The 13,647-nt window shown below is 66.1% G+C and overlaps 1 protein-coding gene across 2 annotated transcripts in view; it reads left to right on the forward strand.

The window, feature by feature from the left end:
• The window catches only part of RNF212 (ring finger protein 212), a 35,611-nt gene that overhangs the window by 12,121 nt on the left and 9,843 nt on the right, over positions 1-13,647 (forward strand). The window contains exons 3-10 of one of the 2 annotated variants that reach the window (XM_029949738.1): positions 1,701-1,775; positions 4,826-4,882; positions 5,578-5,636; positions 7,237-7,289; positions 7,377-7,437; positions 8,150-8,195; positions 11,738-11,801; positions 12,830-13,207. In XM_029949738.1, the coding sequence (XP_029805598.1) occupies positions 1,701-1,775; positions 4,826-4,882; positions 5,578-5,636; positions 7,237-7,289; positions 7,377-7,437; positions 8,150-8,195; positions 11,738-11,801; positions 12,830-13,086 (672 nt within the window). In that variant the 3' untranslated portion in view covers positions 13,087-13,207. Of the gene's footprint in view, positions 1-1,700; positions 1,776-4,825; positions 4,883-5,577; positions 5,637-7,236; positions 7,290-7,376; positions 7,438-8,149; positions 8,196-11,737; positions 11,802-12,829; positions 13,208-13,647 lie in introns of those variants that run through there. The other variant, XM_029949730.1, reaches the window with a different exon arrangement.

Here is a 13,647-nt window from a genome sequence, read left to right on the forward strand (position 1 = left end):
AGCCCTCGGCTGCTCTGTGTCCACACCTTCCCATGCCCCTCGGGCCTCTGTCACATGCAGAGTGGTGGACTCCTGTCCCGGAAGGCAGTGGGTGCTGACAGATCAGTGACTGCCTTGCCAGGTGCCTCGTTTCTGGTGCACGGACTCGTGCGGGGTCCTCGGTGCCCGGACTCGTGCGGGGTCGTCGGTGCCCGGACTCCTGCGGGGTCCTCGGTGCCCGGACTCGTGCGGGGTCCTCGGTGCCCGGACTCCTGCGGGGTCGTCGGTGCCCGGACTCGTGCGGGGTCCTCGGTGCCCGGACTCGTGCGGGGTCGTCGGTGCCCGGACTCCTGCGGGGTCCTCGGTGCACGCGTCTTTACTCGGCATGCACGCCCCCCGCACGCTGGGCACCAGGCCAGGCCGCCCGCTGTTGGGCGCGCTTCTCCCCTTCTGTTTGCCCGGGGTCAACACGGCCTCTGGGGGGGGCACCGGTTCTGCTTACCTCGCTCGGGAGACGGAGGCTGGGAGGCAATGGGCGAGGTGCCAGGGCGGTGGGTCCGGCTGGTGCCCAGCAGGTGCCTTAGGGCCCCGTGGGCCGTCTGGGCAGCACCATGCAGGGCCCCTTGCCATCCTGACGCCCGGAGTGGGTTCCGGGCCTGCTCCGCCACGGCGGCCCCTTGCCTTCCGAGGCCAGACCTGTTCCCAGCCCTGCCACCGTCCCCCAGGCCTGGCCCCTTGAGGAGCCGTCTCCGTCCCGACTGTTCGTCCGGGTCGGGTCACTGCCGCCTCATGGGAGCTCAGGACCACAGCCCGACGCTCGTGACTTGCTTACGGCGCAGGCCAGAGACCAGACGGGGAGGACGCACCGTCTCGCCCCGGTGCGTGTCCTCCGGGCCCTCCTGTGTGCCTCGTGCTGTCCTGTCCAGGCCGCGGTCACCCCTCTCAGACTCCTGCCGTGGGGGGGGGGGTGTTGACGTCCGGAGGAGGCGGGGCACGTCCGCGCGAGCGTCAGACGCGGTTTCTTGGGCCCTTGCTTTTTTTTTTTATTTTTTTTTTCTATTGTTTATTTATTTTTGAGAGACAGAGAGAGACAGCGTGAGCAGGGGAGGGTCAGAGAGAGGGAAACACAGCCTCCGAAGCAGGCTCCAGGCTCTGAGCTGTCAGCAGAGAGCCCGACGTGGGGCTCGAGCCCACGAACCATGAGATCATGGCCTGAGCCGAAGCCGGACGCTTTACTGACTGAGCCCCCCAGGGGCCCCAAGGGCCCTTGCTTTTTTACGTCCCTTACGTTTGCTCGGCGTGTACTTGTGTGACAAGGTAGCTGCACTCGTCGGCTTTCCCCTTCTGAGCTCCATGCGTCTCCTCTGCCTGGCTTCACCCCTGCCTCCTTCAGGCTTTGGGGGAGCCTGTCCAAGTAGGGGTGTCTCTTGCCTCACAGATGAGGATGTGTGGCCCAGGGGCTCAACCAGCTGCCAGCGACTGCCCGCGGCGGGTGCCCAGAGCCCCTTAGCCCTGGAGGGGTGACGCTTCCCTTGGCCTGCCACAGCCGCCAGCAGCTGGGACGTGCGTGTCCCTCCCGGGGCCCCTGGAGGTGGCTTGTGAGGAACTGACTGATCCTGTCATGTGTGGCCGACTCCAGACCTGGAGGTGCGGCTTTCTCGCTGGCGGCCGCGCCCCGCGTTGGAGGCGGAAACAGGGACCCCGCTTTCCTTCTCTTCCAGATGGACGCGGACATCCGGGCGCTGTTCCTGGGCATAGACGGCCTGTGTAGGAAGTACTCCAGAGAGACCTCCCAGGTGAGCCCCGCACGGGGGGCTTCTCGCTCAGCACGGCCCCGGCCGGGCGGTGGCCGCCTCGTGAGGCTGTCCTCTCTGAGGGTCACAGCCCGCTCGGCCACACTCTGTCCTGTCCTCCCCCCCGGCCCCGCCCCCCGACCACACGTGTCTCTCCCCTGTTCCTTCCTCCAGGGGTGTGAACCCCTGCTCGCCCCCCCCCAGACACCCCTGGACCCTGTGCAGGCCACTGGTCCGTCCAGGACACTGCCTGGAGGAGAGGGGAGCCCCCCAGTCCCCAGCCACCCCGCTTCTCCCCCTTCTGTCAGCATGTAGCCCCCGCTGTGGGGGAGGGGGAGAGGCCAGGTGGGGCAGCGGCCGGGAGAGGGCAGTGCCCGCCCTGACCTTCTGGACCCGTTGCCCGTCTGGAGGCTGCCGTCGACCAGCCCCACCGAGACCTCTTCTCTGCAAAGCCACTTTCCAGCTGTGACACGGCCCAAAACCACTGCAGTATCACGGCTGTCCCTTCTGCGTTTAGGGCTGCGGTCCCGGCGGGGGGGGAGGGCCCAGGAGACGGGGAGCTTTCATGGGCCAGGCCCCCCTGAGGCCCGGAAGCTGTGTTTTCAAGCTTGGAGGTCCCGTGCCGGACACGCTGTTTCCAGAGTCTCTGCAGACTTAACATTGTCGCGGCCTCTGCGCCCGCACGGGGCGGGGTGGGGATGGAGGCCGTCCTGGCACCTGCCCAGTGACCTGCCTCTCGCCGCTGGGTCCCGTCTCCCATGGTCACAAGCCCGTCTGTCATGGTGCAGAGTGGCGTTTCCAGAGGCCACGTGGCAGGACGTCACGTCGGCACCCGTGTTAACGTTGGAAGTGAGCGGATGCGTGTCCTAGGAGTCTCTCAGTACTGGTTTCTAGCAGGGTCCGCGTCGACAGACAGAACCCTGGCGCTCTCGGGCGCTCCGGTCACTTGGAGAGCGCAGGAGACCGTCCTTCCGCTGAAGCCGTCGGGAAGTCACCCTCCCCGATCCAGTTACGGAGAAACAAATCCCCCTTTTCCCTCCGGCTCCCTGGGACCCCATCTCACCCCCTCTCCCCTACGCCAGGGCTGGTCCGTGTTGGTCAGATGTGGACACACGGCTGCTCCTCCAGGGGGACCTGGCCAACAGGGCGGCAGGCGCCTCGACCCCACCGCACAGAGGCTGGGGCTCCACCTGAGGGGACCGTGCCCCGGCCTGTCCCACACCTCCTGCCAGTCACAGGTCAGCTCCTGGCCTGGCCGTCATCAGCCTGTGCGCCTCATAACCTGACGAGGCCGTGCGCTCTGTCCAGGAGGCCATTCTCTTCCAGATGAGGGCTTATGGCCCTTTAGGTTTTGTCTTGGCTGGTGTCACCTACCCTGTCAAGTCCACAGCGGTCGGCCTGAGGGGCCCGGCACACGGTCAGCTGGGCCAACACCCTGGGGTCCTGGAGCCTGGCCCTGCCTGGTACAGGTGGGCGGCGCACAGACCCAGGGGGCCACGCGGCCTCGGACTCGCACCAGGCCCCTCTGGGCTCAGCGTTCTGTCCACAAGCCCTCCTCCCGGGCTCGCCTCTGCCTGCGGCCCCACCCTCCACGGAGGCCCACGTCCTCCCTCCCTGTTCCGGTCAGAGAGCAGCCTGCAGGGGTGGAGATGGCTCGGGCCCACCGACGGGCCTCCGAGGTGGGGCCCACGTGCCTGTGTGTGTGCGGACTCTCCAGTGGCCGTCCCGCTGTCTCTCGGTCTGCACCCCGCACCGAGACATGAGGTTTCGGGCCGGTATGTGACGTTCTCTTCCTGCTGTGCACCTGGAACCCGCTGAGGAATAAGACCAAGCAGACAGTCGGGATCTTGTCTTGCTGAAGGCAGCACGGAGGGTGGTTTCCGGTCCGCTCCCCGCTGTGCCCAGCCCCCACCTCAGGTCCAGACCGGCCGGCCCAGCCTTGCCGCCCACACCACCTCGCCCGGAAGTGAGGCCCCTGCTCCTGGAAGCCAGACCTGAGGAGCCCCCCCCAGGTGGCCTGAGAGCTGTTGTCACGGGCAGGCTCTGAGGGTGCCCTGGTGGCACAGCCCCCACCCCCAGACTAGTGCTCCTGGCAGAGCCTGCGCCCGTCGCCCCTCGTCCTGTGGAGCAGGACGCCCGGCAGCACGTTCTCCAGGCCCCAGGGGCACAGAACCGTCAGCAGATGCAGTCGGGAGAACAGGAGGGTGTTTGTCACTCCTGTGTTCCCGTCTTCCGGAGGTGGCCTGGCCCGCACACGAGGTCTTTGGACCACTGTGGGCTGGCTGTCCCTTCAGGTCCGTGTGCTTGGCAGTCCTGGGGAGGGACCCGCGGGATGCTGACTTTGCGTCCCAACTGGCCCTGCGCCCGGTGCCACATGAGCCCCGCAGGAGCCCTGCCCCTGGGCAGCAGTGTTTCAAGAGGGAAGGCCTCATGTCTGGAAACTTCCCTCGTGCGGGTGGCTCTTTCCTCCTGTGAGTAAATCACAGGGCGCGGTTCCTGGTTTCCGCCGGTGCTCTCGGGAGCCCGCTGCGGACTTGGAAGTCGGGCTCCCACAAATGGAAGGTCAGAGATGGTGCTGGGCCGGGAGCGGTGGGCCCTGGGGTGCAGACACGGTCTGTGGGCGCGCAGACTCTGCTCCACCGGGCCCCACTGCCTGCACTGGCTCTTCCTCCCGGGCCAGCCCCGTCCACCTAGCACTTCCGGGCTGTGCCCTGTCGGTGCTGTTTGCTCAGGAGGCCATCCTGTGACCCAGCTGCTCCCAAAGGGCCGGCACGCTGCAGTTGGCCCCTGGTGCGTCCCATCCCACGGCCGGGCCCTGAGCACCACTGACACCACAAGCAAAGCCACAAGCAAGGGAGGCGGTGTGGCCTTCACATGCAGTTTGAGGCCTCGGCTCGCATCTGCACTGGGCACACGCTGCTGCCCACACTCCCGGCGCGGCTGTCCTGAGCTCTGCTTCGGGCACAGGGTGGCAGCCGGCGGAGCCCGCACCTGGACCGGCGGGGGCGGGCTGGGGGGCCAGTGCTGGCAGCTGACACGCATTGTCTTCTCAGGTTTCGGAATTTCAAGAAAAGCACAGAAAGAGACTGTTGGCCTTCTATCGAGAAAAGGTAAACCCAGCGGCTGGCTGCCTCCCCACAAGGCTGTGTCTCCAGGCGGCGGGCTGCCGCGCCGGGCCCTGGCCCGCCGACCCTCAGCCTGGGGCGCGGTTTGGGTCTGGTGGGGTGTGGCTGCTGGGGGGCCGCACCGTGGTCAGCAGGGCTGGTCCACCTTGGACTGCCAACATGGCCCCCCATGCCCAGAGCTCAGGAGGCACTTCCTGCCCGCAGCGATGGCGAGCTGCACTGGCGCATCCTTGTCAAGGACGTTCAAGGTGCCTGTTCATTTGCCCTCTAAGTCCCCCCTCCCTCCTGCCCTGCACGTCCCCCCCTTGCCCCATAAGTACTGTCCCCTGGTCCTGTAAGTCCTCTCCTCTAGATGAAAAAAAAGCAAAGCTTTGGTAAAAGCAGCAACGTCAATCTGGAGCCTCAGCTCTGACTCAGGAGCGGCACCTTCTGGGGTGTAGACGGAGGCTCTCGGGGGAGCACCTGGGTGAAGCGGCCTCGTGCTGCCCGGCAGTGTCCATCGCTGGCCCTGGGGCCCCTGGCAGCCTGAGCTCGGTGCTCATTCGCTCGGACAGCAAGGGGACTGTTCCCCCGCCTCCTGCGTTTCTGACTTGTGGCTGGAGACGGTACGGTACCGGTGGCGCGTGCTTCTGCGGCTGTCTGCTGCGCCACCTGGTGACCGGAACCCTGGTCGTGTTTAGATCTCGAAGCTGGAAGAATGCCTCCGGAGGTCAGGGCTGCAGACGGAGCAGCTGCGGAGGTGAGTTCTCTCCAGAGCGCGCAGGGCGGCTGACTGTCCGAGACCGTGGTGTAACCCGGGGGCCGGAGAGCGAGCGCTTGCGTTTACCACGAGCTTCTGTCCAGCAGCAGTTCAGTGGGAGGGGAAGGGCAGCAAAGGGAGTCAGAAAGGGACATGTGGGGGCGCCCGGTGGTCGGGCCCTGTCGGGGCCCTGTGTTCGGCCTGCGGGTCTCCCGTCTGCCAGGGCCGTGGCGCCGGGCCCAGTGCACGCACACAGCACGTGTGAGTCGGTGGCGCCCTCGGGCGGGCAGCAGCGCCTTCTCTTCCAGGAAGGGTGCGGTCTCGGGAGGTGTGTTAACGTGGTGTTCCCAGCGCGGAGGGTGGAGCACTGGGCTGCAGAGTCGTGGCCCTGGGGGGCTGGCGTCCACCCAGCTGGTCACGTGCGCAGGGCTGACCCTCACACTTGAGTGGACGCTTGCCACCCCTTGTGTTGTGCTGCTGAAAGTCGCTCAGCCACCACGGACGGGGGCCCCATCTGGGGTGGTAGGGCCCCTGCCAGCCGACGCCAGCACCAGGGGGTGCCCAGGGGTCCTGCCCCACCCCCAAAAGATCACAGCAGGAGATCCTGAGAGAAAGAGGGGCTCAGCTAGGGGAGGGAGCCAGGCACCTACGTGGGGTCTGTGATCCGTCCTTCTTGGTGTATGGTTTACTTTCTTTCTGGGGAATCTTCTGTGAATTCTGGAAAATCACAGCCACCACCTTTCCACATCCTGCACTTTGCCCGCGTCCTCGTGCCCCTTCTGCGCCTAGCGCGCCTGGCATGTGGTTTCTGCTGCTGCGGCCTCTGACGCTCACTGGGCTTTCCCTGGCCCCAGGCCCGGCTCTCTGCGCTGCTGCGGTGGCACACCTTTCCCATCACAGGTTCATTTTGGCTGCTCACTTTTACATTTCTGGAATGTTCCTGGTCATGTTTACCGCCATGGTGCTAGCTTATCTTCATCCCCATCTCTGTCCAGGCCCATCACAGTTGGTGTTTCCCACACCTGACTTCTCGGAGTCCCGATCTGCCTGTTCTGCCCTGTCTGGGCCGGGGAGGGGGTCCGTCCCATCCTGGGGGCCGGCTCTTGCTCTCCAGGGAGGATGTCCTCCCCCAGAGCACGTCTGCCTGTCCCCCCCGCCAGAGTAGGAAGGGCCCAGGCTGTGCAGCGTGGCGTCACACTTGCCTGCTGGGGTGCGGGTGCTGGTGGCCCTCTGTGACTGTCGTGTCCTGGGGAGGGCCGGCACGGAGCACGTTGGTCACAGAGCCCATGGCAGGAGCAAGGGCCCTCAGAGGTGCGTGGTCACCACACCGTAGAGGCGGACGGCTGCCTGCCCCCGCCCGTGGTCCGTCAGTCAGTTGTGCACTGGCCATCAGAGTGAGCCGCAGGCCACTTGCCTGTCCTGAGGGGGCTCCTCGGGGAGGCGGGTGAGAGTGCGTGTTGGTGCGTAAGTGAGGCTGGCGCGGGGGGCGGGGCCGGGCGCCCACGGAGCATCGGCTGTGTTGTTGGCTTAGGCTTGGAACCCGGGTGGGTCACGTAGAAGTAAACGTTTACGGTTTTAGTAACACCTTCTCTCTGTGTAGCACGAGATTGTCACAACAGACCACTTTCAGCACGATGAAAACTCCAGTTCTGAGTAAGTGACTCGGGGCCTGAGCTGGGAGGGACGTGAAGAGACTGCCGGGCCGGCGGGCGCGGCCTCACGCTCAGCCCCCTGCTGCAGCTCCCTCGGCGAAGCCCGGCGGACGCACGCCCCTGCCCCACCGCTCCGCGACCTCCGACAGGTGTGTGTCCGGTGGGGCGTCGGACGGTCCCCGAGAGTCCCTGGCCGGCTCCGGCGGGCCGCACGGCCCGTCCTCTGACCCGCCTCTGGTTCTCCCTGCCCCCACCCTGCTCGGCGGACAGGCAGCGCCCCAGAGTGCCCCGCGGCCCCCATGGGGCGCAGCCGCATGACCAGGTGTGAGGTCCGTCAGCTCTGTCCCCACAGCTGTAGTGATTGGTTGGAGGACATTCTGCAGCCACTCTGGGCCAGTGGGTGTCGTCTCTGCCACTCTGGTCTGGGACCGGGATGGCCAGGCGAGGGGAGGCGGCTGGGAGACTAATCCAGCCCCGACAAAAATAGGACAAGAGACCACAGCTGTGCGGGTGGCTCTCGTGGGACCCTGACCCACCCCGGCTGGGGGAGCCTCACCCCGCCCCCGCCGTGTCCCGCTCAGCGGCTCGCTCTCCCGTCCTGTGTGGCCCTCTCCTTTCTGCCGGTTTTCTCCCACGAGGGTGCCCAGGCCACGCTTCCCTGTGAGATTCGGACATGTACTGAGCACTCGTGTGAAACGTGTGGGGCGGGCAGTGAGTGCCGAGGAAAGTGAGGGGACCGCCCCGGTGGCAGGGCAGGGGAGCGGGCCTGGAGGGGAGCACCTGGCCCGCGGCGCGAGTCTCCGTGCTGTCCGTGGCCGACGAGCCCCAGGCCCCTGAGCGTGTCCCCTTGTCATTTAACAGGGTGGAGGCCATGCAGGTCGACCCTGCGCCTTCCCCAGCGAGAAAAGTAAGTACCCCTCCCTGGGCCCCGCCTCACCCCACGTACGGCGTCTGGTTTCCTCCGCGTGAGGAGGCGCACACGGTCCGGTCCTGGGGGACGGGTCGCGCCGGGGTCTCTCCTGGGTGCGCTGGGCCAGCGGCTGAGCCGGCTGGGGTGTGGCTCCTCAGGCAGGTCCTTCCACACGCAGCAGGTGGGGAAGAGGGGAGAGCTGCCGAGTGAAGTCGGGGCAGACCCCGTCCAGCCAAGTGCGGCAGGGGGTTGGAGCCCGAGGGCCCTGAAGAGCAGAGGCCCAGCTCCCACGTGGGGAGAGGCCAGACCGCAGGGTCCTGGCCCGGAGGAGCGAGGCCTGGGATCCCCGCCCCCACCCCTGGCCCGATGGATCCCCGCGGCTCCAGGAGGGGATGGGAAGCGGTCCCCAGAGGGATGACCTGGGGCACACGGACTCCTTTGTGTCGGTGACTTAATTTACACCCTGCCTGGCGCTGCCTGTCCACAAACAGCTGGGCCGGGAGACTCGGTCTCCCGGGAGCCCCACGAGGGGCGCGCCGGCCTTCAGGCCAGTTGGTGAGAAGGGGTGTTCCTTCTCCGGGGGGCAGCCTGGAACCAGATTAAGGAGGAGTCTGGATTCCGGGATAAGCAGGTGGGCACCCAAAGCCATCCAGAGCTGGGGAGAGGAGACGGCCTAGTCCTTGGCCGCGGGTGCCAGTGTGTGCCTCCCCTCCATGCCCCTCCCTCCACCCCCGTCCTGTTGCCCGCCCCCCGATCTGGGAGGGACGCTGTGGGTGCACCCCCGCCCTGCCTTTCGGGTGCCAGCCTCCACGCACCGCTGCCGGCCCTTGCACTGCAGGCGCTGGGCTCTGAGCCTCCCCCCCGTGTGGCCTTGGTTGGGAGATTAGAGGCCGACATCCTGAGCTGATCCCCATGTCCCTGAGTTTATAGTTGAGGGACCAGAACACAGTGAACAGTCTTGAAATTGCAGAGTGAGGCGCTGGGCCAGGAGTAGCTCGAGCTGGGGTCAAGGGCAGGTCGGGAGTAGGTGAGGCTCTGCTCCCAGGGGTCCAGGAGGTGAGGCTTCCAGGAGGGAGATTGACCCGCAGAATCCGGCTGCGGGCCATGGTTTGCTTCAGGCTGGAGCCAGACTCAGGGCTCCAGGACACGCCCGCTCCCCGCTCAGCTCCCGGAGCTGTCAGTTCCAGAGTGGGTGCAGGCGACGGCTCCAGGCTTGAGCGGCTGTGAGCCCCCAGCTGAGGCAGAGTGACAGCTGCGTCTTGGGACCCCACCCCGGGCCCAGAGACCCTGGGTGGCACAGCCAGCCCAGGTGGGGCGCAGAGGGGAGCAGAGGGCCCCTGCGTGGGGCTGTCCTGAGGGTTACCGTCCGGGGGTTTGGGAGAATTCCCTGCCGCCGCCGGCTTGTCTGGGGCGAGTGGCCGCAGCTGCAGGGGACGCAGGGTGAGGGCACCTCGGCCGGTCAGGAAGGCGCCACGCCCACCACGCAAGCCCTGGCACGGGCCGCCGCGTCCCCCTCCCATCTGCTGCCCTGCGCCAAGCCTGGGGTCCTGGGGGGGCAGGTGAGAGGCACACAGCCTGCAGGTGGACGGGGGCTGGGGGCGTGCCGGACGCGGACAGAGCCTGCAGCTTCCTGCCAGGGCCCGAGGCCGGTGTGACAGTGAAGCGATGACTCACGAATCCCGAGGGAAGACCTGCTATAACGCAGGCATTGATGAGGGAGGCCAGTAAGACGCGAGAACCGCCTGGAGGGAGAATCCAAGGAGCAGACGCGTCAGCTCGGGAGCGCGGACGGCAGTGCTGCCAGACGCAGACCCAGCCGCTTCCGCGTGGCCTCCTGGGACGCGCCGAGGCCACCGGCAAGACTAGGGGCTGCTCAGTGCCGGGGGGGGGGGGGGGCTGCCTCAGGGCCCAGACCGCAGTCACCCTGGGGGGAAGCTGTAGGCTCCGAGGGGACGTCCTAGAAACTTCCAGAGGACTTGCTCTCTGGCAGGAAGAACTCCCCATGATCAAGTTGTGAATGTGAGGAGAGCCATAACCTGTGCCTGGGGGAGCACATGTAGGAGCCCCCGTGGGAGCGCCTCAGTGCGTGGAGCGCGCCCCTCCTCGCAGCCATCTGCCACACACGGTTTCTTGGAGCCGCACCCCAAAATCCAGCCTGGCATGGGCCACCTATGTGGGCATCGTGGCTGCCTCGGGGCGGGTCTGCTCCAGCCCTGCTTGGGTGGGGCCCTTGGGGAATGTCCGCAGGTCTAGTGGGATCCTAGACGGTGGCTCCCGGCCGTGCTCCAGACCCCGGTCCTCACAGGGACTTGGGGTGCCCCGGCAGCCCCGCCGGCCGTCTGTCTCCAAATCCTTCTTGCTTCACCTGTTACCGGATTCTCTCTGAAACAGGAGACTTGAGAGCTGACACGGCAGCTGGAAACCCTTTCTTAGTAGAAGCCAAGGCGAGAAGAGACAAGTTACCCCATTCTAGTCAGACGCAGTCACTTTTTCTCGCTGTGACGAGTTTTTCTGTTGGATTTGCAAATGTCCTGCCCGAGGTTGAGAGCTGCCTTGCAGGGGATGTGGGCAGCGGCGATGTGCAGACCAGGCTGGACAGGGGTGCAGGTCCGGGGCGCAAGGGGCCGCAGGCGCACGTGGGAGTGGCGGGCGTCTGGGCACCCCAACTAAGCCAGCCACTGCAGGGGGGAAGCGCTGGGGCAGGAGTGGGGGACAGGCCCACAGGAAGGACCCGGCGGTGGTGGGACCAGAGCTCCAGCCCGTGGGAGGACAGCTGCCACGAGCCCACCGCTGTGGCCGGAGACACCCTTCCACCCAGGAGGCTGTCGGGGGTCGGGCAGGCGGGCAGTGGGCGTCTCCGCGCGGGGCCAGCCAGGCGGGGCAGTGCTGTTTGCAGAGCGTCTCTGCTCCAGGCCCCTCCGGGGGCATGGGGTCACGGAGGGTACCCTGCTGTGGGGCCCAGGGGAGTCTGTGGGGGTGGGGGGGATGTGCCAGGGCTGGGAACTGGGAAGATGGGCCACCGTCGGGCACAGGGAACGGGGGCCGAGTCTAGAGACAGAGCAGAGGAGGCCGGGCCTGTGAGGGCGGGGCGGCCGGGGCGGTGAAGAGGGGGCGGCCGGAAGGCGCGCTCGGCCCGCACACCCCACACCTCCTCTCTGGGGGAGGGGCCCCATCCCTGGTGACAGCGCGTCCTCTCGGGACCAGGCTGGGGCCACCCCGGGAGCGTGGCCGGAGCTGGGCTCTCTGGGAGCGAGAGCACCTCGCCCGTCAACACCGGGGGTTCAAGGTGACGGAATCGTGTGCCCAGAATGAGGGTTTGTGCACGATTTAAGACGTTCTCACCCGAGCCAAGGACTTTAGTTTTTCTCTCTTCTGAAATTCTTGAAAGCGCTGGGTGGAGCCCTACCAGCTGGGCTGCTGTGAGCCGCATGGGGGTGGTCAGCGGCCCCGACAGGACCCAGCTGCGCGGTCAATGGGGGGCGGCTCTTGCTCTCGGGAGGGGCCGGGCGGAAGCTGACTTGTTTTCCTTACACGCTTAGCCTGAGGTCTCCGCTGGCCCGGCAAGAATCTCGCTGATCAGCCCACCGCAGGACGGACACATGGGTAAGCGGGGGCCCGGTCCCCACACCCCAACGGACACGCCCCTGAACTAACTTCCCCAGAAGGGGACACGCGGTCGAAGCCGGCAGAACCCACCCGCAGGAGCGCTGCCCTGGCACAAAGCGGCCCCTGTTCCTCGAGCCAGCGTGGCCGGGGGCCGGGGAGCACCCTCTCCGAGCCCCCCAGGCCCGTCTCACGGAGCGCTCCTGTCCGCCAGCGCCTCCCCGGCTTCGCTCCTGCAGCTGTCTGGCTCGCCGGCGGGGTTCCAGGGCAAGCGCCCGCGCCCACCGCGGGCTCGGGGCCCTCCCCGGCCCCTTCATGCCCGCAGCAAGCCCCCCGCGAGCCTAGGCGCACGGGGGCGCCACTCACATTCATGACGCGTGACCCCAGCTCCTCTGCCCTCTGCCTCCTCCCCTGTGTTTCTTGCCAAAGGTGAGGCTCTGGCAGTGGCCGCAGAGGAGGACCCCCGGTGGGCCGTGTGGGCTCATCTGGAGCCTCCTGCCACCACCCGCCCAGCCGAGAGATGGGGCCCCCCAGCACCTGCTTGGGTGGGACACCCCGCGGCTGAGCGGCACACCACCAGCTGGCCCCAAGGCACCCTAGCCTGGGTGTCCACCCTGCTCACGACCTCTTGTCCCCCAGCCCTGCCCTTTGCCCCCACGCTGCCCACCTCGGGCCTGTTGTGTTGGCTTGAGAGAACCCAGCTCGTGGGCAAGGCTGTGCCTTCCCCCCTCCCCCCGCCACTCGCCCCGGGCATCAAGTTTCCCATTTTCGCCCGTGTGTCCCCCGGATGGAGCTCCTTGTCACGCCCAGTGGGAGTTCCTGACTTGGTCTCAAGTCCTGTTTGGCCTCATGTTGATGCCGTTTCTGCGGTGTCCGAGGTCACGTTCCTCAGAGGTGCCGGCCCTGGCCCTGCACTCACCTTGGTTGGGAGCAGGGTGGAGGGGCCCCGGGCTGTCCTGTCATGTGTGCTCTGGCCCCGCCCACACCCCCGGCCCCCGCTGCTCTTCCCACCTGGTCTGTCGTCACAGGATGGAGGCCCGAGGCTCCCTCCGTGCAGAAGCCTGGGATCTGCCCACCCAGCCCGGCTGCCCTTCCCCTCTGCGCCCGCCGCGGGGGGCTGCGCAGGAACACCAGTCCTCACCGGCTTCTCTCCCTGGCGCATGTGTCCGGAACAGCAACCCTCCCCAGTGTTTTCTGGACGGATCAGCTAGTGTTGGGAAGGAGGGGCTGCCACATGCACGTCCTCCCCCAGGCGTCTGGAAGGGACAGGTCCTCATTGCTGTGACTGGTCCTGAGTGTCTTCAGCTTAGTCGTCTCTTGACTTTGACTGTGAATTATCTGTTTTTTCCTTTTGTCCTTCACGTGTATGAAATCCTCAAGATGAAAGATAGCCATCTTTTATCCAACTTGCAGTTTAATTTTATATTTTACTTTTTAATTTTAGATGTTTAATATTTCTTAATTTTCCGTTAATTTACATCCCAGTTAGCACATCGTGCAGTGAGGATTTCAGGGGTAGAGTCCAGGGATCCGTCCCCACGCGCCACCCCCAGTGCTCATCCCAGCGAACGCCCTCCTCCGTGCCCCTCACCCGTTCCGCCCTCCCCCTCCCACAGCCCCTCCAGCAACCCGCAGCTCTGTTTGTACTATTTTTGCTTCCCTTCCCTTGTGTTCATCTGTTTTGTATCTTAAGTTCCTTATGAGTGAAGTCATATGATGTTGTCTTTCTCTGACGGAACAATTTCACTTAGCAGAATACCCTCTAATTCCATCCATGTAGTTGCAAATGGCAAGATTTCATTCTTTTTGATGGCCGAGTAATCCTCCATTGTGTATATACACCACA

The sequence above is a fragment of the Suricata suricatta genome, chromosome 1 (genome assembly GCF_006229205.1).
Source record: "Suricata suricatta isolate VVHF042 chromosome 1, meerkat_22Aug2017_6uvM2_HiC, whole genome shotgun sequence".
Lineage (NCBI taxonomy): Eukaryota > Metazoa > Chordata > Mammalia > Carnivora > Herpestidae > Suricata > Suricata suricatta.